This window comes from Lepidochelys kempii, chromosome 8 (assembly GCF_965140285.1).
Source record: "Lepidochelys kempii isolate rLepKem1 chromosome 8, rLepKem1.hap1, whole genome shotgun sequence".
Lineage (NCBI taxonomy): Eukaryota > Metazoa > Chordata > Testudines > Cheloniidae > Lepidochelys > Lepidochelys kempii.
The window spans coordinates 102,272,356-102,298,047 of record NC_136387.1 but is presented as its reverse complement, the minus strand read 5'-3'; the positions used below and the strand labels follow the sequence as shown (position 1 = coordinate 102,298,047).

Below are 25,692 nucleotides of genomic sequence, written 5' to 3'. Positions count from 1 at the left end.
TTTGTTCCCCTTTTAGGGGAACAAGCTGTGGTCAAGTCCCCACTTGACCATGTCTTTTGTTAAGCTGAATAGACAGAGCACTTTGTGTCTACCACTATAAAGTGTATTTTCCGGTCCATTCAAGATACCGAAGAATGGTGTGACCTCCAGGCGAAGAAAATTTGCTGTGATAGAACCAAGAAAGGGGACATAAGGAACTATCTATGGCTCTTCTGTGGCCACCACATAGCATCTGAGTACCTGGGAAGTACTATTAACCTGATTGTACAGATGGAGAATGGAGAGACAGACAGGTTCAGGGACCTGCTTGCGGTCACACAGGAAATCTGTGGAAGAGCAAGGAATTGAACCCCGTTATCCCTGAGCCCCACTTCAGTGCCCTCACTACTGGGCCTTCCTTCTTTGTGCTGTGTTTCTAACTAGAGCCGGTCAAAACCTTCCCATCCAAAGGCTGACAGAATTTTCATTTCTGAACACCATGGAAGTTCTCCATCAGAAATGCGCTTCGTCAGAAGTTTTGTTTTTAAAAAAGAAACTTAAAATGAAAAATTTCCAAACACCTTTTGAATTTTTCTACAGATTTTGTCTCAGTGAGAAAACACCTCCTCTTTACCTTCCCCCCCTCTTTTGCCAGTAAAAAAAGTGTATGTACCCCCTCGCCCCTCCGAAATAAACTTTTCATCAAAAAATGTTTTTGAATTAAATGAAAATTTCTCATTTATCTCAAAAATTATGTATAAAATAGACTTATTTTTCCCCAACCCAGCTCTACTGATAAAGATTCTCTCCTGTTGAACAGAACCCAAGAGCTGTTATGTTTTGTGTCTGCTCAGTCATCTGGCCACCTTATAAATATCTATGGACACCAGCGCTGACTATTCCTTTTCCCTGACTATTTCCTTTTCCCTGACTATTTCCTCAACCCCTGCTCTGCCCCAGGCCCCATCCCTACCTCACCCCACCTCTTCCCACTCCCACTCCACCCCAGGCCCTGCCCCCACTCCACCCCTTCTCTCTAGGCCACACCCTGCCCCAATTCTTCCCTCTCCCACTCCACCTCTCCCTGCCTCTTCCCATCCCTGTTCCTCCCCACACCAGTGCCTCCTGAACACCGCAGAACAGCTAATCACGGCAGGCGGGGGAGGATCTGGCTGCCAGTGGGTCCTAAGCACCTGCTAATTTTTCCCATGGGTACTTCAGCCCTGGTGTACCCACAGAGTCATAGAATCATAGAATATCAGGGTTGGAAGGGACCCCAGAAGGTCATCTAGTCCAACCCCCTGCTCAAAGCAGGACCAATTCCCAGTTAAATCATCCCAGCCAGGGCTTTGTCAAGCCTGACCTTAAAAACCTCTAAGGAAGGAGATTCTACCACCTCCCTAGGTAACGAATTCCAGTGTTTCACCACCCTCTTAGTGAAAAAGTTTTTCCTAATATCCAATCTAAACCTCCCCCACTGCAACTTGAGACCATTACTCCTCGTTCTGTCATCTGCTACCATTGAGAACAGTCTAGAGCCATCCTCTTTGGAACCCCCTTTCAGGTAGTTGAAAGCAGCTATCAAATCCCCCCTCATTCTTCTCTTCTGCAGTCTAAACAAGCCCAGCTCCCTCAGCCTCTCCTCATAAGTCATGTGTTCCAGTCCCCTAATCATTTTTGTTGCCCTTCGCTGGACTCTCTCCAATTTATCCACATCCTTCTTGAAGTGTGGGGCCCAAAACTGGACACAGTACTCCAGATGAGGCCTCACCAATGTCGAATAGAGGGGAACGATCACATCCCTCGATCTGCTCGCTATGCCCCTACTTATACATCCCAAAATGCCATTGGCCTTCTTGGCAACAAGGGCACACTGCTGACTCATATCCAGCTTCTCATCCACTGTCACCCCTAGGTCCTTTTCCGCAGAACTGCTGCCTAGCCATTCGGTCCCTAGTCTGTAGCTGTGCATTGGGTTCTTCCGTCCTAAGTGCAGGACCCTGCACTTATCCTTATTGAACCTCATCAGATTTCTTTTGGCCCAATCCTCCAATTTGTCTAGGTCCTTCTGTATCCTATCCCTCCCCTCCAGTGTATCTACCACTCCTCCCAGTTTAGTATCATCCGCAAATTTGCTGAGAGTGCAATCCACACCATCCTCCAGATCATTTATGAAGATATTGAACAAAACCGGCCCCAGGACCGACCCCTGGGGCACTCCACTTGATACCGGCTGCCAACTAGACATGGAGCCATTGATCACTAGCCGTTGAGCCCGACAATCTAGCCAGCTTTCTACCCACCTTGAAGTGCATTCATCCAGCCCATACTTCCTTAACTTGCTGACAAGAATACTGTGGGAGACCGTGTCAAAAGCTTTGCTAAAGTCAAGAAACAATACATCCACTGCTTTCCCTTCATCCACAGAACCAGTAATCTCATCATAAAAGGCGATTAGATTAGTCAGGCATGACCTTCCCTTGGTGAATCCATGCTGGCTGTTCCTGATCACTTTCCTCTCATGCAAGTGCTTCAGGATTGATTCTTTGAGGACCTGCTCCATGATTTTTCCAGGGACTGAAGTGAGGCTGACTGGCCTGTAGTCCCCAGGATCCTCCTTCTTCCCCTTTTTAAAGATTGGCACTACATTAGCCTTTTTCCAGTCATCCGGGACTTCCCTGGTTCGCCACGAGTTTTCAAAGATAATGGCCAATGGCTCTGCAATCACAGCCGCCAATTCCTTCAGCACTCTCGGATGCAACTCGTCCGGCCCCATGGACTTGTGCACGTCCAGCTTTTCTAAATAGTCCCTAACCACCTCTATCTCCACAGAGGGCTGGCCATCTTTTCCCCATACTGTGCTGCCCAGTGCAGTAGTCTGGGAGCTGACCTTGTTAGTGAAAACAGAGGCAAAAAAAGCATTGAGTACATTAGCTTTTTCCACATCCTCTGTCACTAGGTTGCCTCCCTCATTCAGTAAGGGGCCCACACTTTCCTTGGCTTTCTTCTTGTTGCCAACATACCTGAAGAAACCCTTCTTGTTACTCTTGACATCTCTGGCTAGCTGCAGCTCCAGGTGCGATTTGGCCCTCCTGATAACATTCCTACATGCCCGAGCAATATTTTTATACTCTTCCCTGGTCATATGTCCAACCTTCCACTTCTTGTAAGCTTCTTTTTTATGTTTAAGATCCGCTAGGATTTCACCATTAAGCCAAGCTGGTCGCCTGCCATATTTACTATTCTTTCGACTCATCGGGATGGTTTGTCCCTGTAACCTCAACAGGGATTCCTTGAAATACAGCCAGCTCTCCTGGACTCCTTTCCCCTTCAAGTTAGTCCCCCAGGGGATCCTGGCCATCCGTTCCCTGAGGGAGTCGAAGTCTGCTTTCCTGAAGTCCAGGGTCCGTATCCTGCTGCTTACCTTTCTTCCCTGCGTCAGGATCCTGAACTCAACCAACTCATGGTCACTGCCTCCCAGATTCCCATCCACTTTTGCTTCCCCCACTAATTCTACCCGGTTTGTGAGCAGCAGGTCAAGAAAAGTGCCCCCCCTAGTTGGCTCCTCTAGCACTTGCGCCAGGTAATTGTCCCCTACGCTTTCCAAAAACTTCCTGGATTGTCTATGCACCGCTGTATTGCTCTCCCAGCAGATATCAGGAAAATTAAAGTCACCCATGAGAATCAGGGCATGCGATCTAGTAGCTTCCGTGAGCTGCCGGAAGAAAGCCTCATCTACCTCATCCCCCTGGTCCGGTGGTCTATAGCAGACTCCCACCACTACATCACTCTTGTTGCACACACTTCTAAACTTAATCCAGAGACACTCAGGTTTTTCTGCAGTTTCGTACCGGAGCTCTGAGCAGTCATACTGCTCCCTTACATACAGTACATACAGAGTCGGCGCCTTATATCTATGGAACCTCAGACAACTTAAAGCTACTCATGACCATGAGATTAAAAACCCCCAGGCAAGATGGCAGCTTTGCCACCATCCTGCGGCTGTCCCCTACTCTACTTGCGCTACATTGATGACATCTTCATCATCTGGACCCATGGAAAAGAAGCCCTTGAGGAATTCCACCATGATTTCAACAATTTCCATCCCACCATCAACCTCAGCCTAGACCAATCCACACAAGCGGTCCATTTCCTGGACACTACTGTGCTAATAAGTGATGGTCACATAAACACCACAAACCTACTGACCGCTATACTTACCTACATGCCTCCAGCTTCCAACTAGGACACACCACATTATCCATTGTCTATAGCCAAGCTCTACGATACAACCACATTTGCTCCAACCCCTCAGACAGACACAAACACCTACAAGATCTCTATCAAGCATTCTTACAATTACAATACCCACTTGCTGAAGTGAAAAAACAGATTGACAGATCCAGAAGAGTACCCAGAAGTCACCTACTACAGGATAGGCCCAACAAAGAAAATAACAGAACGCCACAAGCCACCACTTTCAGCCCCCAACTAAAACCTCTCCAGCGCATCATCAAAGATTTACAACCTATCCTGAAAAATGATCCCTCACTCTCACAGATCTTGGGAGACAGACCAGTCCTCGCTTGCAGACAGCCCCCCAACCTGAAGCAAATACTTACCAGCAACCACACACCACACAACAAAAACACTAACCCAGGAACCTGTCCTTGCAACAAAGCCCACTGCCAACTCTGTCCACATATTTATTCAAGTGACACCATCATAGGACCTAATCACATTAGCCACGCCATCAGGGGCTCGTTCACCTGCATATCTACCAATGTGATATATGCCATCATTTGCCAACAATGCCCCTCTGCCATGTACATTGGCCAAACCGGACAGTCTCTATGCAAAAGAATAAATGGACACACATCTGACATCAGGAATCATAACATTCAAAAACCGGAAGGAGAACACTTCAACCTCTCTGGTTACTCAGTAACAGACTTAAAGGTGGCAATTTTGCAACAGAAAAGCTTCAAAAACAGATGCCACCGAGAAACTGCTGAGCTTGAATTACTATGCAAACTAGATACCACTAACTTGGGTTGAATAGAGACTAGGAGTGGCTGGGTCATTACACATATTGAATCTATTTCCTTAAGTTAAGTATCCCCACACCTTCTTGTCAACTGTCTAAATGGGCCATCTTGATTATCACAACAAAAGTTTTTTCCGCCTGCTGATAATAGCTCATCTTAACTAATTAGCCGCTCACAGTTTGTATGGTAACTTCCAACTTATCTGTATGTATGTAGATAGATAGATAGATAGATATCTTACTATATGTTCCATTCTATGCATCTGATGAAGTGAGCTGTAGCTCACGAAAGCTTATGCTCTAATAAATTTGTTAGTCTCTAAGGTGCCACAAGTCCTCCTTTTCTTTTTGTGGATACAGACTAACACGGTTGCTACTCTGAAACCTGTCCCCTTAAGGATACTGGGATGTATATGTTAGGATATAGATAGTCAGGTCTGTCTGCAAAGGCCTGTACTCTAAGAATTTAGGTGCATTCTTATCACTTGGCTAGTTCTAGAGGTATAAAAGAAAGAATCAAAATCACTGTCTGCTGGTGTAAGGGCCTTCTCTTACTGTGACAGTCTGAGGCCCTGTGCTTAGGCTCAGGCCTTTGGCTAAGCAGCAGAGGCAGCCATAAGCTGGGAAGCGAACGGTCACATCCTCACATTCCAAACTAGTCACATTGAAAGAAGGTGCTCTTGGGCTGTTAGGATACAATCCTGTCCTGATAGTGCCTGTCACCTCCAGAGAAAGGGAAATACCTAGAAGATGTAAAAGGAAACTTAGTTTGATAGCATCCTGTCTGGCAAGAACTCACTTATCAATAGCTGGGATGTGAAATCCTTGTTTTGTCATTATAGTTCCCACTTTGCTATGGTTTGTCTGTATAATCTCTGTCTGGTTCTGTGATTGTTCCTGTCTGCTGTATAATTAATTTTGCTGGGTGTAAACTAATTAAGGTGGTGGGATATAATTGGTTACATAATCATGTTACAATATGTTAGGATTGGTTAGTTAAATTTCAGGAAAATGGTTGGTTAAGGTATAGCTAAGCAGAACTCAAGTTTTACTATATAGTCTGCAGTCAATCAGGAAGTGAAGGGGTGGGTGTGTGGGTGGGGGAGATGGGAACAGGGAATGAGGGTAAGGAAATTGGAATAATGTTTTGCTAAATGGGGAGATGGGAACAGGGAATGGGGTTAAGGAAATTGGAATCATGTTTTGCAAAAGGGGGAAACAGGAACAGCGAATAGGAGTGGGGAAATTGGAATCATGTTTGGCTAAGGGCAGGAATGGGAACAGGGACACAGGTGTAAGGCTCTGTGGTGTCAGAGCTGGGAAGGAGGATACTAAGGAAGGAAACTGGAATCATGCTTGCTGGAAGTTCACCCCAATAAACATCGAATTGTTTGCACCTTTGGACTTTGGGTATTGTTGCTCTCTGTTCATGCGAGAAGGACCAGGGCAGTAAGTGGGTGAAGGAATAAGCCCCCTAACAGTATAATTTGCCCCTCCATCCTGTGGCAGGGTTGAATCCAGCATAGACTGCCTGGTCCATCTATATGGCTTCTGTTTCTCACAGTTTATTCAGTTCATTTTGCGGGGGTTATTTTTAGCAACTTTTGAGCTCTATGTACTTAGCCCCCAAACCACCTGATTTTTGGACTTCTCTTTGTATATATGTAATGCCAACAGACCCCCAGTGTTGCTGGGTGATATTGAACCTGGAACCTCTGAAATTTAGAGTATGAGCCTCTACTGCATGAGCTAAAAGCCACATGGCTCTTAGCTAAATCTGTAGCAGACTCATCAATCTGTAATCGGCCACTAGAGGGGGACAGAGCACCACACCAAGCAGGCAGGGTTTCCATATGCATGTAGTACTGTTTCAAACAGCACTAATTAAAGCACACTAGGGAATCTTTAGAGCACACCAGCAGGGTCTACATGGCCCAATTAATGCAAAACATATTACTGCATTTTAGAAAGCACACCCCTGTAATCTGTATTATTGCTCCATGTAGACAAACCCTTAGATACAAGTGAAGGAGCAGTGACATTACTTATATAAACAAACTGCACTGCAAAAGGGGTGAAGTTAACATGAATTTAGTAACCATTTCTGCTGTTTGTCTAGTGTTTATTGCATAAACACCAATTATTTTTATTGGGGGTATTTTATCTGGGTTTTTTAGTTAAACCCTAAAATCAGAAGCCTTCTTCATCTACCATAAAAGTAAGAATTAAGTATAATTTTATATACCACAATAAGAAAAATACAAGACAACCATGCAAGTGAAATAACACAGCAATAAAGAGCTTAAAAATTACAGGCAGGAATTTGCATCATAATATCCCCAAGAAGACACAGGCTCTTTATCTTGTAACAGTTTCTCTCTATCTTTAGTGCTAATGTAATTAGCCCTTCATTTCCCTGGAAGCCCTTTCTAAATTCCCACTGACTTCTGGTTTGCTCATCCGCAGACTAAAGGTAATCAACCATCAGACACTCTCCCTTCCCTCCTTGCAGAGCTGAGCAGAAAGCTTGTAATGATTGCAGCAGATGTTATGGCTTTATAAGACTGGTTTTTCTATTCTGCCCTGAAGGGAATGAATGCCACAAACTTCAGGGCTGGAATTTTAACTCTTGGTAACCAAAGGTTAAATAAATAAATGGTCGCCAAGATTATTTTAATAATGGATCTCTACAATTGTCTTAAATCCTGGTCCTAGCAGAGTAACTTGTAGCAGGGTGCTGACCTTTCAAGGCCAGAGGAGGCAACCTGGGAGGCCAGTTACCCTGTTCCAGGTGTCCCAGGAAGGCAAATGAAGGCCAAAGGAACAACTGAAACAGACAATGAGGAAGATGGTCGCAGGGAGCAGTTAGTTTCTGAAAGTGGGAGGAACAGGAAAACCCAGGTCATGGTGCTGTAAAGGACCAGGAGGGGGAGGCAGGCTCCTTCTACTCTCAGACAGGGTTTGGGGTAATTTACCCTCCTGAGGTGAGTTTAAGGTGTGGTCAGGTGACTGGGAGGGTGAATCAAACAGAGTAAGAGGAAGGACTTAGCCAGGTCAGTCCCCAGAAAGAGGCCTGTGAAAACTTTGAACTTAAGAGGAGAGAGTTTGGGGGCTGGGGAGGCCATGGACAGCCCCAAGAAGGACAACTGTTGAGCCCCCAGTGAAAGTGGGGGACAAAACGGGGCTCTTTTTGGGAGCCAGGGATACTTAATAAGCTAGACCCCAGGGGAGAGGCAGTATTCTAAAGTCTCTGGATGTGAGTGCAGTACTCCTGAAACTCATAGGGGAAATGAAGGCAGGGGACGGTAGCGGCATGCCACACCATGAGGGGGGCATGCTCAAAGACTGCCTCTCTCCGAGACTAACATATCGTGGTCTTTCCTAGGATAGTAGTTAGTGAACACAATGCAGCTCAATCCAGATAGCACCCCAGCAGAGGAACAAATGGGTGACTACTTGAACAGCTGCTCTCCCGGTGGGGGTCAGTGGGGTGTGGGCAGTGATGCCTAGTGGTTGGACTAGTCAGGAACCAGGCAGGTTGCCAAGGGTCAGAGCCAGCATCAGGAACTAAGAGGTGAGGAGCAAGGCTGGAGCAGGACTTGGAGGCAAGGCAAGTGCAGGAGCAATCACAACTGCAGGCATAAGCACTGAGCTGCTGTTGAGCTTAAAAGCTGGCTGACAGGATCCAGCTGGCCAATCAGGCAGTCTGGCCAGCAGGGCAGTTCTGGTGTAGCTCAGCTGTGTTCATTAGTCTGCCTGCAGACCGGGCTAACTAGTCCCTGGCTCAGCTGCAGGCCCTCATTCCTGCCACCTGGGCCTAACACTAACCACTAGGGGTGACGTTCATGCCCCACCAACACAAAACCCAAGTCAATGGGGTTTGAGTGTCAGGAGTTCTGCAGTGGTTGCGGGGGGTGGGAGGGATGGACTCCAGTCCCTAATCTGCAGGCAGGGCACAGGGTAACTTTCCAGTCCCCCTGCAGCTTCTCCTGACTTCTGTACACACCCAACACGAGGGCCCAGCATAACTGAAGACCCAGCAGCCACGTCCTCAGCCCACCCTTAACAGCCCTTCCATGCTACGTGACTTCCTTGGACAGCACCCGGCTAACACGGCGTCCTGCCACACAGCCACTCCCCAGCGCACAACTGCTCTCAGATTCCTCTGTCAGTCCCAAGTTCGGGACAGGTTCAGAGAAAGGGTTGCCAAGGTTCACGAACCCTTATCTCAAGCCTGGGCCGTACTCCAAGCTCACCGAGGCCAATTTGTAGCTTTGGGTGGAAGCCATGAAGAACTCAGCCTTTTCACCAGCTTTCCACTCGTGCTGCGTTCCGGGATTCCCGACTCCATGCGAAGCTCAAGGAAGGGCTGCGAAGGAAGCCAACCCGTAAAGACCTGAACCAAACAGGTCCCAGGCTTCACCCAACACCCTGCTGTGGAATCCCGCTTCCCCAGGAGCCAAAACCAAATCAGTTTTATACAACCCTGTGGTGAATTCATCCATCAGAGGAAAAGTCAGATTCCCACAGGAGTGCATGAGAGGCTGAATTCCGTCACAGCGAGGAGCAGGAGGCCCAAAAATAAGCAGGACTTGCCCCACCCATCTTTGTGGCTGCCATTAGCACACCAGTATTCACCAAGCATTACCACACCTCTGGTGTCCGAGATCCCCTAGCCAAGCAGGGCAGTGTGGACCTGATGATAAGCCACTTAGCGAGCTAAGTTCTAGTCATAACCTGTTGTGTGACCTTAAGCCAGTCATGACCTCTTTCTCTGCCTCCCTTTCCCCCATTCTGAAAGGTGGAGATAGCTACTCTTCCTAAAGTTGCTTTATAAGGTAATTTGAACCTTTTTCCAGGCCTTCAGAGAACAAGTTAGGTCTATTTACCAATGTGTAACTCAGCCCCACTTCCATATCACCTGTGAATTTGCCCCAAATAGCCAACTTACCTGAGCAATGGCTGGGCCTTAGGATAATACTAAAGAATATAACAGCGGCACAAACCAAACACCACCAGTTCTCCTTTCCAGCAGGAGAACATGCTAAACTCTTGACAGAAAGGTATCCCTGTGGGCAGGCCCCAGAGGTCGGACAACAAGGGAAACCAAGCTGATGAATCATTCAGAGGGTCAAGACTCACACTCGGAGGCTAGGTTTCAGAGTAACAGCCGTGTTAGTCTGTATTCGCAAAAAGAAAAGGAGGACTTGTGGCACCTTAGAGACTAACCAATTTATTTGAGCATGAGCTTTCGTGAGCTACAGCTCACTTCATCGGATGCAACAAATTAAATTAAATAAATTAAATTAAATAAATTAAATAAATTGGTTAGTCTCTAAGGTGCCACAAGTACTCCTTTTCTTTCTTCACACCATGTTGCAAGTGAAATTGTAGTGACGGGGACCTAATCTAAGACTCGCAAAGCTGTTGTGCTGGGACGGGGATAAACTCTCAGGGCCTGTTTGCTGTCTTGCAAAGGGTAAAAGAAGATACAAATGTCAACAACACTGTCTGTTCCATAAACCACTCCTCTGTCAGAGGGCTTTTTATGGCTAAATGTCTTAAAGAAGGTGAGATGCTCAGATACTCTGGGAATGGGGGACATATAAGTACCTCAGAGAGAAGATATGTATATATATTATATTTATGTAGCCTATAGGACTAACCTGCTTGCTTGTATCTATCTATCTTTTCTTATAGTTTTAAGTATTTATTGTAATAGGTTTATAGATTTGTAAATTCTGTGGAGCCTGATTCGGGACAAGAACTTTCATCTTCTGATCAAACAGATTGGCGAGCCTAGGACCCATACTAATTAATATTCATAATTAATTATTAATACGATTAATTACTGGAATTAAAATCGATAACTTAAATTAATATTATTATTAACACCCTAAATCAGGCTACACAGCGGAGGTACTTCCAGGAAGCGTAGCTGCTTTGCCGGTGGTGATAAAGAGCGGGGCAATTCCAAGCGGCAGTCTGTGAATTCCACGCTGAAGTCACGATCAAATCTGGGAACCTCAGGGGCAAAATGGTAGGTCTCTAGCATCAGCGCTAGAGAAAGCCACCACGAGCTATGTGGTCATGGTAGACTTAGTCACTGGAAGCTGCCACTGGAGCGAGACCATCACAGGCAATCACAGTATATTAAACAACACCCCTGGGAGCAAGTGTGAAGGGGGTCACGCACCGTTGGCGCCACCCGGTGGTCAGGCAGGCCGTGGCAGGCCCTCGTCGTTTCTAGGACCCCTGTTGACAGCCACGGTCTTCCCCTTCCACTACTCAGCCCTCCAGCCAGGTCACGTGTTTTATGTCTGGCCCTTTCCAGGTACATAAAGAGTCCCGCACTGGGGTAACTCTCTGGGTTAGGTGGGTGTCTCCGGACTCCCACTGGGTTGAGGCCTCAGGTCTTGCCCTTTCAGTCCTCAGGACCTTTTCTGCCCTAGGCTCCCCACATTAAGTGTCTGTTCCTACCTTCAGCGCCCCCCAGGAGTTGGCGGGGGAACCCAGGACCACCCTCTCCACCGGGCCCAGTGTAAGCAGCTAAGACCTGTCCCACCAAAATGCTATACTACTGCCTGTCTGGATCGCTTCCTACATCCCCTCTTTCCCCACAGGTAAAGTAAAGCCAAATACCTGGAAATCAAAGAAAAAGTCTCAGACTTTCTGAGAATCCCAAGTCTCTTTCCTTTGGGTTTGGTCCCCCTCACTATAGCCAGGCAGGCAGGAGGACTGCTTGCAAGGCTCCAGTTCACTTCCACTATCTGCTGACCTGTTCTCTTTTTGAATTTCTCCTCCAAGCCATGCTTGCTTTGCAGGTGTGGGGTGCCTGGGACCACCTGCTTAACCCTTTCCTTACTGGTGCAGGGTTGGGTATACCCCATCACAGGGAGGTGCATCAAATCCCTATTTTGGGATGGGGAAAATAAAAAGAGGTTACGACTGGTCCAGTGCCTTTGAGGGAATCCAGGTCGCAGGAGGGATTAGAACTCCAGAATGACTGGTAGATAGCGATAGGTTTATACTACCAGATCTCCCTCGCCTATGTGTTAGGATACAGATATTCAGGCCTGTCTGTAAAGGCCTATACTCTAAGAATTTAGGTGTATTCTGATCACTTGGCTAGTTATAGAGGTATAAAAGAAAGAATCAAAGTCACTGTCTGCCAGTGTAAGAGCCTTCTGTTACTGTAAAAAGAAAAGGAGGACTTGTGGCACCTTAGAGACTAACCAATTTATTTGAGCATGAGCTTCCGTGAGCTACAGCTCACTTCATCGGGTGTGATCACTTTAGATAAGCTATTACCAGCAGGAGAGTGGGGTAGGAGGAGGTATTTTTTCATGCTTTTTGTGTGTATATAATAAGATCTTCTACACTTTCCACAGTATGCATCCGATGAAGTGAGCTGTAGCTCACGAAAGCTCATGCTCAAATAAATTGGTTAGTCTCTAAGGTGCCACAAGTACTCCTTTTCTTTTTGCGAATACAGACTAACACGGCTGTTACTCTGAAACCTGTCAAATAAACTGGTTAGGCTCTAAGGTGCCACAAGTCCTCCTTTTCACTTTGCTATTGTTAGTCTGTGTAAGCTCTGTCTGGTTCTGTGATTGTTCCTATCCGCTGTATAATTAATTTTGCTGGGTGTAAACTAATTAAGGTGGTGGGATATAATTGGTTACATAATCATGTTACAATATGTTAGGATTGGTTAGTTAAATTTCAGGAAAATGATTGATTAAGGTATAGCTAAGCAGAACTCAAGTTTTACTATATAGTCTGCAGTCAATCAGGAAGTGGGTGGGTGAGGGAAATGGGAACAGGGAATGGGGGTGGGGAAATTGAAATCATGTTTGGCTAAGGGCAGGAATGGGAACAGGGACACAGGTAAGGCTCTGTGGTGTCAGAGCTGGGAAGGGGGACACTAAGGAAGGAAACTGAAATCATGCTTGCTGGAAGTTCACCCCAATAAACATCGAATTGTTTGCACCTTTGGACTTCAGGTATTGTTGCTCTCTGTTCATGCGAGGACCAGGAAAGTAAGTGGGTGAAGGAATAAGCCCCCTAACAATGTGTATTTACAGACTCCATAGCTCTTCACTGCGTCCCAACCACGCAGCTTCTCCTGTGTTACTCCAGGGTAAACTGTTCTCTCTTGATGTCAGTGCTCATACTCCAGATTTACACCAGTGTAACTGAGCGGAGAATTTGTCTAACGGGCTTTTGTGGCTAAATAAAATAATAATGCAACTGTTCTCCACACCCAGAAAAATTGCTCCCCAAGATTTGCATAGGGCCCGATTTCCAGAAATTCTGAGCGTCTTCAAAATCCGCTGACGTCAACAGGCAATGCAGGTGCTCAGCGCACCTTTGCAAGTCAGGCTAACACAGCTTTCGCCCCCCGATCCTGCAAAACCTTCTGCACTGTCTTAATGTTACCAACGGAGTCGTCCCACAGAACTCCATGGCACTATGCATGGGCTGCAAAGCTAAGCCCAATCAGGGCCTAAATTTTGTACATTAGAAAAAGTAACACCAATTCTTTTCAGCTTTTTCTTTTAAAAGGACATTTTCCCCAGTGTTTTGATGCATGCATGAGCTCACTGGGACAAGGGGTGCATCCATTGTGAGGCACCTAACACATTCTCCCATCAAGTAGAGCAATCAATGATAAATAATACAGCTAACAAGTAATGTAAAAAAATTCACCACCGGCCATAATCCAAGGGCTAACTTCCGATGGCATGTTAGCTTGACGGGCTCAATATCAAAATTTGCCTCTATTTCCAATTCACATAAGCGAAGTAGAACACAGTACTGGGTACACTATGTTGATTTTAGAAAAAACACAGAGGGCTTCATGCGACCCAGTTACAACGCTGTTGTCTCCTAACCTAGTTCCAACATTGTTAGCATATGCCATCTGAAGGGAACCTAGCTATGCTGTAACTGGGTCACGCCAATGGGCTATATTCGTGGAATTAAATGATACTTAACTCCTTTATTGCCCTTTTCATTCATAGATCTCAAAGTGCTTTACAAAAGATAGGTAAGTAAAAGTCTGGATAATTCCAAGAAACACAAAATAGGCTTGACTCTGCTCTGCTACCCCTATGTAAATGCCTACGAGTTGCTCTGGATTTACACTGAGGTAACAGAAATCCAGATCCAGCCTTGTCTCTTACATTCATTTTAAATAATACATCGGGCCAGAAACCCTTACCCTGGTTAAACTCGCATCAAAATCAAAACAGGTGAGGTTCCCAATCTGCAACTTTGTAAAAGCTTATGCACATGAGTAACTAACCACATGAGTAGTTCCCCTGAGAACAACGGGATTACTCACATGCTTAAAATTGAGCATGTACCTAAGCATTTGCAGGACTGGAGCCTTAATCTTCCCTTTCTCAGACAGTCCCTCATGTGATTTGTTTGCATCGTGCACTAATTTTCCATCAGTTATACTCCAAGCCGATTATCAGCCGTGGTTTGGGAGTCTTTTTTACCATACCGCTTTTCTGACCCAGAGAGTTGCCAGGTTCACTGAAATCAGTGGGAGTCGGGTCCTCTGGATCAGGTCCATTGTTAGAATTATCCCAGTTTCTGATAACCCTACTACTACAAGTTAACCAGTGAAAATTGGAAAACACCAGTTTGTTCGTGTTTCTTTAATTCGTAACAAAATGAGAACATTTAGCATTTTATCAGTTATTTTACGCATAAAATATTGGAGTGGCACTTTCCCCCCTTTGTGCTCCTTTTTTCTTTCTTGTTTCTATGTAAAAAATACACATCTGGTATACAAGATTTAAAAAATAAAGTAAGTGCTTTGAGCACACAAATCTGCCGGTGCACTTGAATACTGGCTTTAACATTTCAGTTTCATAAGCAAAAAACCAGTGCAGCACACGCTATAAATATTGATGCCATGTAATGTATAAAACCTCTACAGAGAAAGGCCGGAAGACACAAACTGAACTATACTGTGGCTCAGATCATTCAATATATAACAAACAAAAAAACCCAAGAAATCACTTCACCTCTTGCCCAAAGGCCAGTGTCACACAGCACTCGTTAGTAGGTATTACAAGCATGATATGGGGAATTTCTAACGTGTGATTTTACCAGCCCATCTGAGTTTAAATGGTAAGATCCTCCAAGGTGCAAGATCTGATTCCGATAAGGAGACCACACCCAGTAGCAGTGTCTGAGGATTTCAAAGCTGAGAGAGCTTGTCCGAAAATATTGATGGTTTTTCCCATTATGATTTCCCACCTTCCCTTTGTATCACGACATGCGCTACTTGTCATGCAACGAGCGTCTCCAAAGCAAAGAACATTCCTCTGATGGAACATTCCCAGAGAGTTAGAAACAACACAGAACCCATATTTCTCTGGTGAAATATCCTCCCCACCCCGCCCGCAACATGGGGAAACCTGCTTGCTGTTAGCCTTCCAGAAGCAGTAACTGGAAGATGACTCATCATTCAGTGCCACACTGCTTTGTTCCTTTCTGTAAATCCTTTGTCCTTCGTTTTTGCCCTAAGTCCTTCACAGAGCATTTCAAAGGAAGGGTTTATTTATATACACAAAGGGAGAAGAAACCATGACAATACCTGCAAAAATGACACTGGCCGGATTGGAATGCATCTGTCACCAAGGACATCTGTACCTGATGCTCCAAGACCCATTTAAAATAGCTCAGACTGATGAAGTTATCTTCACTGAGGGACAAGAGGGGAAATATTGCTCCTTGAAAAAATGGTCCCCGTGGGGAGGCAGCAACTGGTGGGTTGGTTAGTGTGGAAGAAGGGAGCTGCATGACTGTAATGACTATGTTTAAAAGTGCTGCATGGGGTTTTAACCACATGAAGTCCGTGGGAATTGCATGGCCCTGAAAATGTAGGGATGGGGATGGTGGTGCGATATTTTATTGCAACTGTAAACACATTAACGATCCTTTACCCAAAAAGGGCCACGTTCAGCGAGTTCAGTGGAGTTGTCCCCACAGTGAATTTGGCCCTGAAACCAGAAGCTACTGGACTGTAAACTCCTAGATAAGAGCAGTGTGAAATGTCATGCAAATCTTGCCATCACCTGCAGCTGCCTGGTTGTTGGAGTTTTGATAAAGACTTGGAGCCTGAACACGAGGTGGGTCAGCCCTCAATGCTCACAGACGTCACAGATTGGCCTGGGGATGCTCATCTCGCAGCATCAGACCCTTGAAATGCAGCCCTGGCTTACCAGAGATTTGTAAAGCTTTCTGGGGAAAGCAGGCCTGGTTTTGAGGGAGCTGGGGCTTACTTTAGGTGCTGCAGGAGGACTCGCAGCTTCATATGGTTTCACGTCAAAATGGAATGAAAAACTCAGCAGTTTTGAGTGAGTTTTGGGGCTCTGCTCAACCCCCAGACTCACGGATTCTGAACCCCCAAAACAGAGCCAGAACTAGTGGGGACAGTTTTTGTTCCCATGAAAAATCCTGTTTTCATCTCCATTTTCCTTTAAAAGTTTTGGTTTTTTTTTTAAAAAAACAAAAAACAAACCAACAACCCACCCCCCAAATAGAGGTCAGAAGGGACCACTGTGATCAGCTAGTCTGACTTCCTGTATAACACAGACCAGAGAACGTCCCTGAAATAATTCCTGTTTGAACCAGAGCAGATCTTTTAGGAAGACAACCGATCTTGATTTAGAATTGCTAGTGATGTAGAACCAACTGCAACCCTTAGTAAGCCGGTCCAATGGCTAATGATGCTCACCGTTAAAAATATATGCTTTCTTTCCAGTCTGAACATGTCCAACATCAACTTCCAGCCGTTGGATCTTGTTACACCTCTGCTAGATTAAAGAGCCAACAAACTGAAAACTCTTCAATTCAAAACTGAAGATATGGGGGGATTTGGCCAAAGTGTTTCAGTTTTTGGATACTGGGGGAGGAAATGGGGGAGAAATCAATCCCATGGAAATTTCCATTTTGAGGAACAAGCCATTGTTCGGTGCAAAACTGTTTCAACCGTCAGTTTTGACCAGCTCTAGTCAGATTGACTCCGGTTCCCACAATCCCCTTCGCCTTCCCTACTGTTACACAGTTGTATTTGTAGCCAACCTTCCAGGTTTGGAAGGAATAGCTCTCAGTGACCCATCACCGGACAGACCAGGATGAGCGTGGGTGTAATTCATCCCTGGTGAAACTCTACTGACTTCACTGGAATGTCAAACAGAGTCCCGGGAGTTTTCATTAAGCACAAGATCCACAGCCCAACTAAAGGAATCCACGAGAACTGGGATTAGACCCCCAGCTCTGTATTCAGATAATGAGCACCTCCATTGACCTTTGGAGATCACAGAGGAAATCAGTTCTCTTGGTGCTAGTCATTATGTGCGCCCCTGCTCTGCAGCTCCCCTTTGCCTGGCTGAAGCCGGGGGGGCAGTGCAGGGCGAATGTGATTCTTGGTGCTTTTTCCCATGTGCTTCTCTACCTTTTTAGGAACGTTTCTAAAGCGAGCTAGTCAACTCCTTCCCAGTGTCTGTGTCCTGGCTGCTAGTGCACAGGTGTGCAATGGTGCAAGAGGAGCTTTCTTCACATACCTGCACACGGGGCAGCCAGAATCCTGGTATAGTAAACTCCTGGTTATCCAAAACCCTATATTATCTGAACCCCTGCCTTATCCAAACCCCTTCCTTGTCCCCACCCTCAAAATAACTACTTGCTTAGAGGTCTATTGTCATTAAAATAGGGTCACAATCTAGTGAGCAGATGTAATCACTGGAGCATTTAGCTAGGGATTTCACCCTCCAGCCATCAGTGCCATAATTAAAGGAGAACCACATAATTTAGGACACAGCAGGTGTGTAGGGGATGAGATTGAGGGGGAATAAAGAAGCAGGTGATTAGGGCTCACGGGGATGAGAATGAAATCTGTGGGTATGTATTTAAACCACCCCTCACACACACACACACTTGTCCTATCCCCGTTCTGGCCAATGGTTTCTAAAAATAAAGTATCCACGTAACAGAGACTGGGATCATATAAACACTGTTCTCTCCACAGCAAGAGCTCGGAGTCAGATTGTCCAGCATTCTGCATTTCCATCCCATTGCAAGTGGGCTCCAGGGGAGACGGACAGACTTCTCGTCAGACATCACCTCAGTGGCAAATTCTCTCTGTCATTTCTTTCTGTGTGGAAAAAAAAGAACAGACAAAACAATGTGTTTTATCAAGGTGGAATTTCAGCCAGCTTGGCAGTTCCGCAATGACGACGCGCCATGGGGAAACTGACACCATGCTCCCATGCTGTCTCACGGGCATTTTTTCATCAGAGGATCATACTGATCCTGGTCCCTCTGGCTTGCCAATGGGACTATGTTTCAAGGAGACAACAACTAAAGCCAGCTTGCAAAACAAACCCCATTCCGACAAGTTCGTTTGGGCTTCTCCTGGCTCCTATTTCTGATTTATTTATTCACCAAATCACCTTACTCGGTTTTGAAATAAAAGAGTTCTGAGGAGGAAAAAAATCTCAGTCTGCACAGTTCTGGTTGTTTTTGCTGCATTCTCATAACCTTCCTCCCTTTAAATAACGCCTTTCGCCTCACCTTTCTTACCTGTGGATTACAGTGCTTCTCAGCATGAGAAAGGCTGTCAGAATCTGGCCCTAAAAAGAGAACAGTGACCCCTAATTTCTTGTACTCCCTGAGACTTGCACCCATGGCAGTGTACTAAGAATTTCTGATTACCACCTTAACACCTTGAAGCAAAGCACTTCAGTCCCCTAACTAAGCACGGGCCTAGCTAGGGGAAGCTTAATTGCATCACTGAATCACAGCTGTAATGTTTAGGATCTTTCTAGCCTTGCAGTTGTTCATGATGTGCAGAATATGCTGAACAAATATCCAAGCCCCTGCTCCAAACAGCATAAGCCCTGATCTAAAGTCCACCAAAGTCAATGAGAATCTTTTCATGGATGTCAATGGGCTTTGGATCAAGCCCTTTGAGACCAGCTGTACCCAGTGCTGAGTCTGTCTTACAAGGGGGTGGATGCCTTCCAGACCAGCTGGAGTGGAAATGTTTAGACAGGAGCATGCAGTTCACACGGAGAGTCCCTTGGATGATACCTCAAACACTGTCTAGATCAGCAGGCACTGAAGATGCCATAACACTTTTCCATAAGAGAAGGGGTTTGACCTGCTGTCCGTATCCAACACTTTCCTTTCCCTCCACTTTGGTGTAGCTCATGGAGGGCATGATCCAACTCCAGTTGAAGTCAACAAGAGTGTTTCCATTGACTTTAATCAGAACTGGATGGGCCCTGTGCACTGGTTGGCTACTATACTCCACCTCAGAAGCAACTGGACTGTCGTGGTGCTGGAGGTTCTTTTGGGATGGTTAGAAATGTGAACTACTGTTAACCGTGGCTGCTGCTTCCAAAGCATTGTTGCATTGTGATGCATTGTTTTTGTCTAGGTCCTATACACACAGTCGTTTAATCTCAGTTATGGATGGGTGAACTTTTATAAGCAAATGGGCATTGATCTTCTAACCCTTGGAGTGTGGATGACACCTGTGAATGGAGGATTGAGGGCTGGGAGCAGATAGGACAGGGCTGCTCGTTCAGATTTGGTGGGAGTTCTGGTCCCAACTCCCTGGGGGAAGGAAAAGGGTTTGACGGCTGGGACAGAGGACTGGACACAACTAGATACCTAAGGAGGGAATAAGCAGCTTTGTCTCATGACCAAATCCAGTCGTTAAAACGATCATAAAACACATATTTATCAAGCTAATGATTTGCCTTCTTTAAGAAGAAGCCCAAGAGCGTACCACTGCTAAGACAGAACTCTTAGCTGGGCTGCTAATTAGCTCTGCAAAATAAATTACTTGGGGGAAAAGTAAAATCAGTATGCAGAGATGCCTCTTTTAGGAAATAAATGCTGAGCATGGAGAGCTAATTACTTGCTAGAGGTCTATTGTCATTAGAATAGGGTCATTACTAAGCTAGAAGAAGAAAGGTTATTTATATGGTGGGCACACACAAAGACATTAAATTATCATTTAAGAATGGTATTTAATAATCACAGACGTGAACACATTCTCAGAATTAAGGCTCTCAATTCATCCTTAAAGGGGCTGTGTCAACGCAAAAAAAAAAAAAAATATGCCAAATTATAGAGAAAGCCTAAGATTAGTTTCAGAGTAACAGCCGAGTTAGTCTGTATTCGCAAAAAGAAAAGGAGGACTTGTGGCACCTTAGAGACTAACCAATTTATTTGAGCATGAGCTTTCGTGAGCTACAGCTCACTTCATCGGATCCGATGAAGTGAGCTGTAGCTCACGAAAGCTTATGCTCAGATAAACTGGTCAGTCTCTAAGGTGCCACAAGTCCTCCTTTTCTTTTTCCTAACATTAGTATAGCTGAAAGATTAGAGAAAAAGATACTTTATTCCTTCCATTTTACCAATAAATCCGTTTCAGTTTCCCTTGTACAGTCAGATAGGCCAACAACAAAAGAAATTGGCTATCATACAACAAGAGGGGAGGGAAAATACATTAAAAAGGAAAAAGTGTGATTGTAAAAAACACAAGGACTGAGAGAGGGACTGAGGGGCAAGTGTGGAACCCGAGGCTACTTTTTGAAACTCACTCAATTCCACAGGGACAGTGTCACTCCGTGCTGCTAAATATTACGGCAGGAAGATCAGTGTATGATTTATGTACCATCTGTGCTGCAGTGCCTCAGTGTGGCCAACCCCTGTGGTACAAAAGTCATGAGTCAGCCCACCCCTTCTCCTCCCCCCCCCCGCCAAATGATGAGATTGTCTTACAAGTCATGAGATTCTTAAAAAATAATACTGGGGTTTTTATTTGCCTTTTGAGCCTTTAGAAGTTATGTTTTCATTTTTTTCTTCACAACCGTGAGGGCTAGAAACCTAAGCTTATGCCCAAATAAATGTGTTCGTCTCTAAGGTGCCACAAGTCCTCCTGTTCTTTTTGCGGATACAGACTAACACGGCTGCTACTCTGAAACCTCACATAATCACATGATTCCAGGAGCTGGGGCTTTAAGAAAAAATAAAAAGTACCATGACTAGCAAACACATGGTGGAGTGGGGAGGCAGCTGGCTAATCTAGCTATTTATAATTAAATAGCTATTTCCATGGTAGGCTGAATGGGCATCCTGCGGAGAGCTTGGAAATACACCCCACCCCCCACCCCGGGGGAGTTGTTTAAAGAAATAAAAATGTTTAAAAGATCACACGTGTGGGAGAAGGTGCGATCTCCTCGCAGAAAGGGAAGACACACCAGATGGGACAGAGGGACCTAGACAAATTGGAGGATTGGGCCAAAAGAAATCTGATGAGGTTCAATAAGGATAAGTGCAGGGTCCTGAATCAACTGAATCTAACTTAAGATACCCTGAAAGTTTCAGGAATGAAAGAAGGATAGCGCTGAAGCAAGACATGGGGAGCAAAAGAGGAGAGCTTCTCGGTGCCCCTTTAAGAGTTGCCTTGGTGATGTTGCCAAGGAGGTCATAAGAAGCTAGAATCCATAAAGGCTTGAGCTGTAAAATCTAATTTCAGTCTTTTTTTCCCAGTGCTTTTTTTTTTTTTTTTTAAATGTAGCAGAAAAACTATCAGCGGAGAGGATGGAGTTGATATGCAGAAACATATCAGAAATCAGCGAGGTGATTAACATTGTCCATTTTCCACACAAACGGTGCAGGAGGAGGGGGGTAGAAAATCCCAACTTCCCATTTCAACAGAACACAGTCCGGCCATAAATACAGCCTCGGGTTTGATGCCTTGTTTTCGGTACAGAATCATAATGCATTCTGCTCATGCTGTCCCCAAGAGATACTGCCCCAAAGATCTCCCTGGAGACTGAAGACCCTGTCTGCACTGGGAAAGTTTGTCAGCAGGAGGACTCTGGGGCTCTGAAGGGAGAAAGGGCAACAGGGGAATTGCCCACCTTGGATTCTTGGAGTTGAAGTCAGTGGCTCTCTGACTATGCTCCGTGGACTACTAGAGATCTAAGGAGCACTCTATGGTTGTCTGCAGCGAGCTGGATGGGTATGGGTGGCAGGAAGGTGACACTACAGAACTAGCTGGTACAGAGCAACTACGATGTGATGGCCATGGCCTCTAGCCCTCTTGTATGGGCCATGCGGAGTGTCCAGAAGGCCTGTGTAGCCCTTCAAGGATGGGGGCTCCCTTCCAAGACTGGTTTGCAGAGTACGAAGCCTCACAAGTGGTAGGCCAGATGCAAATTACAGCTGTGGGGGGCTACGTGGGCAAAGTTAAGGCCTAGTGTAGGCCAGTGCAACCCCAGTGAAGTCAGAAGTCTCGTTTACAGAACGGCTGGATACAGTCAGTCAATGTCTTTTCACTTAGCTTCAGGAAGAAAGTATCTAGAAACCGGACCCCCTTTCTACTAGGACCCTCCCCACAACTAAATAGCCCACACCTCCTGAGCTCAAGTTACATGCATGCCTCTCTGCATCAATCTGCTCTTTGAGGGTGCTCTGGGATGGAACAGGTTTCGCAATTCTTAGATGGTGACGAGACTTTCCAGAGGTTACCCAGCAACAGAGCCAGGAATGTATTCAGACACCTAGGTTCTCCATCCATTGCTCTGCCTACAAGTCCACACTGCCCGTTATGCCTGTTGTCTCCAGTTTGCCCATGGGAGCCACGTCATGGGGGATGCCAGATATTCTTAGCCTTTAGAAACAAATCCAATTTTTTTATCATCCACAAGGGCTTTGGGGTTTTCAACTTTTGCCTCCCAGATCTCTAAATTGTTCTATCCTTCCCCCCACCCCCCACACACATCCCCACACACTTTTAAAGCTAAGAAACAAGCTTGAGACAAGCCACTAATTTGTTACTTCTCAGCAATAAACACTCACTCCGTTTTCTTAGCAAGACCGAGAGAGGAAAATACTAAAGAACCACAATGGCAACAGACAGAAGCCAAGGAAACAACACAGGTGGGTGATGCTAGTGACCAATTTGCTCCAGGTTTTGTGCTAGTGATTTCACGGCATTAGCTGTAAACAATAAGCCTGATGGTAAGCTCGGTGTCGTATCTCAGCTCTCAACACAAGAATAATGCAAGAAAAAGAGACAGAGTGGGGTTCCAAAGAACTGGGTTTCTTATTTACAAAGACCTAGCTACAGATTTTATATATAATTGCTATGTTAGGATCTGGGGGCTTCTGCAAGAGGAGACAAGGAGGCAGCTCCCAAACTGTTTAAAGGGGTACCCCCCAATTCCTATACACGACGCTCAGAAAGGATGAAATGGCAAGGGATCATTCAGCATGTTGCCAGGACTGACCTGCCCAAGTCTCAATCAATCCGACTTTCCTCATGTCTTCTTGGGCTTTCTTTAAAAAGGAGATGTTATAGATTTTTTTTTTTCAAAAAGTTTGCTTAAACTTTGACTATTTGCAAAAAAACAAAAACAACCTTCCCATAACAACAGTTAAACAAAAAGGTTTTCACAAATTCTTCTGATCATACCCTTGACATACAAACCTTTCTTCCATTGGTCACCAGGATGAATCCCGCCCAGGTCAGCAGTAAGTTAAAGTCATTATCACTTGAAAAATGAAAAGGAGGACTTGTGGCACCTTAGAGACTAACAAATTTATTTGAGCATAAGCTTTTGTGAGCTACAGCTCACTTCATCGGATGCATTCAGTGGAAAATACAGTGGGGAGATTTATATACATAGATTTCAGATTTCAGAGTAACAGCCGTGTTAGTCTGTATTCGCAAAAAGAAAAGGAGGACTTGTGGCACCTTAGAGACTAACCAATTTATTAGAGCATAAGCTTTCGTGAGCTACAGCTCACTTCTTCAGATGCATATCGTGGAAACTGCAGCAGGCTTTATATATACACAGAGAATATGAAACAATACCTATTCCCACCCCACTGTCCTGCTGGTAATAGCTTATCTAAAGTGATTTCCAGCACAAATCCAGGTTTTCTCACCCTCCACCTCTGTACAAGTTTTTTCATGCAGTTGATAGATTTCCACTCCATACGGCTAAATGCAGTGCCTTGCATAATGACAGGTTTCAGAGTAACAGCCGTGTTAGTCTGTATTCGCAAAAAGAAAAGGAGTACTTGTGGCACCTTAGAGACTAACCAATTTATTTGAGCATGAGCTTTCGTGAGCTACAGCTCACTTCATCGAATGCATACCGTGAAAACTGCAGCAGACTTTATATATACACAGAGAATATGAAACAATACCTCCTCCCACCCCACTGTCCTGCTGGTAATAGCTTATCTAAAGTGATCATCAGGTGGGCCATTTCCAGCACAAATCCAGGTTTTCTCACCCTCCACCCCCCCCACACAAATTCACTCTCCTGCTGGTGATAGCCCATCCAAAGTGACAACTCTTTACACAATGTGCATGATAATCAAGTTGGGCTATTTCCTGCACAAATCCAGGTTTTCTCACATCCCCCCCACCCCCATACACACACAAACTCACTCTCCTGCTGGTAATAGCTCATCCAAACTGACCACTCTCCAAGTTTAAACCCAAGTTAAACCAGAACATCTGGGGGGGCGGGGTAGGAAAAAACAAGAGGACACAGGCTACCTTGCATAATGACAGGTTTCAGAGTAACATAATGACTTAGCCCCATAAACATGGGGAAATAGTTAACGACAGACTGCTGAATTGGAATTCCCCATGTTTATCGCCCCCAACCCCCCACTGTTCCTCAGACGGTCTTGTCAACTGCTGGAAATGGCCCACCTTGATTATCATACAGAAGGTCCCCCGCCCCCGCTCTCCTGCTGGTAATAGCTCACCTTCCCTGATCACTCTCCTTACAGTGTGTATGGTAACACCCATTGTTTCATGTTCTCTGTGTATATAAATCTCCCCACTGTATTTTCCACTGCATGAATCCGATGAAGTGAGCTGTAGCTCACAAAAGCTTATGCTCTAATAAATTTGTTCGTCTCTAAGGTGCCACAAGTCCTCCTTTTCTTTTTGCAGATACAGACTAACACGGCTGCTACTCTGAAACCTGTCATTATCACTTGAGAGGCTGTTTGTTAACTTACATGAAACGAGCCTGTAAGATGCAGTCCAGTTCCCAAGTGCCCACAATACCGCAGTCATGATCTACTACCCTAGAAACCACCCGATCCTTCCTACACAATGGTGGCATCTCCTCTGGTGGCATCCATGTCTCTACCAGAAAACAGCAAGTGCAAATGACCGCTGACACAATTTTGCCCCACAGTTTAAGTCACTTTGGTGTCAAAATACCCAGTTAGTTGGACCAATTAAGTGGTTTGACATTAAGTTGCGTCAACTACATCTGCAATTATTTGCATCTGCAAAATTCCACTTGCAAAATTGGAGGTTTGATTAAGACCAGCCTCTCTCTGAATAGTTTACATGACTTTTCATCCATACATCAACAGCCTCTCCGTTCATTCTCTTGTCCTAAATTGCCCAATCTTCCTGTATTTGGTCCCGCGCTTTCCTCTGCCCTCTGAGCTGCATTTTCACTTCAGCTTTGTGTCACTACTTGTAATTCCATCCCTATTGTGATCGCCGCCCCCTTCCCCCTCATGCACAGTGTAACACATCTTGGTGCCAAAAGACATCCATTACACTCAGAATATCC

General features: G+C 45.4%; 1 protein-coding gene across 1 annotated transcript in view; it reads right to left on the bottom strand.

Moving 5' to 3' along the window:
* Window positions 1–14,577: 14,577 nt before the first annotated feature.
* The window catches only part of MOB3C (MOB kinase activator 3C), a 49,915-nt gene continuing 38,800 nt past the window's right edge, over window positions 14,578–25,692 (bottom strand). The window contains exon 4 of the mRNA XM_073357814.2: window positions 14,578–18,206. Within this exon, the coding sequence (XP_073213915.1) occupies window positions 18,177–18,206 (30 nt within the window). The 3' untranslated portion in view covers window positions 14,578–18,176. The remainder of the gene's footprint in view (window positions 18,207–25,692) is intronic.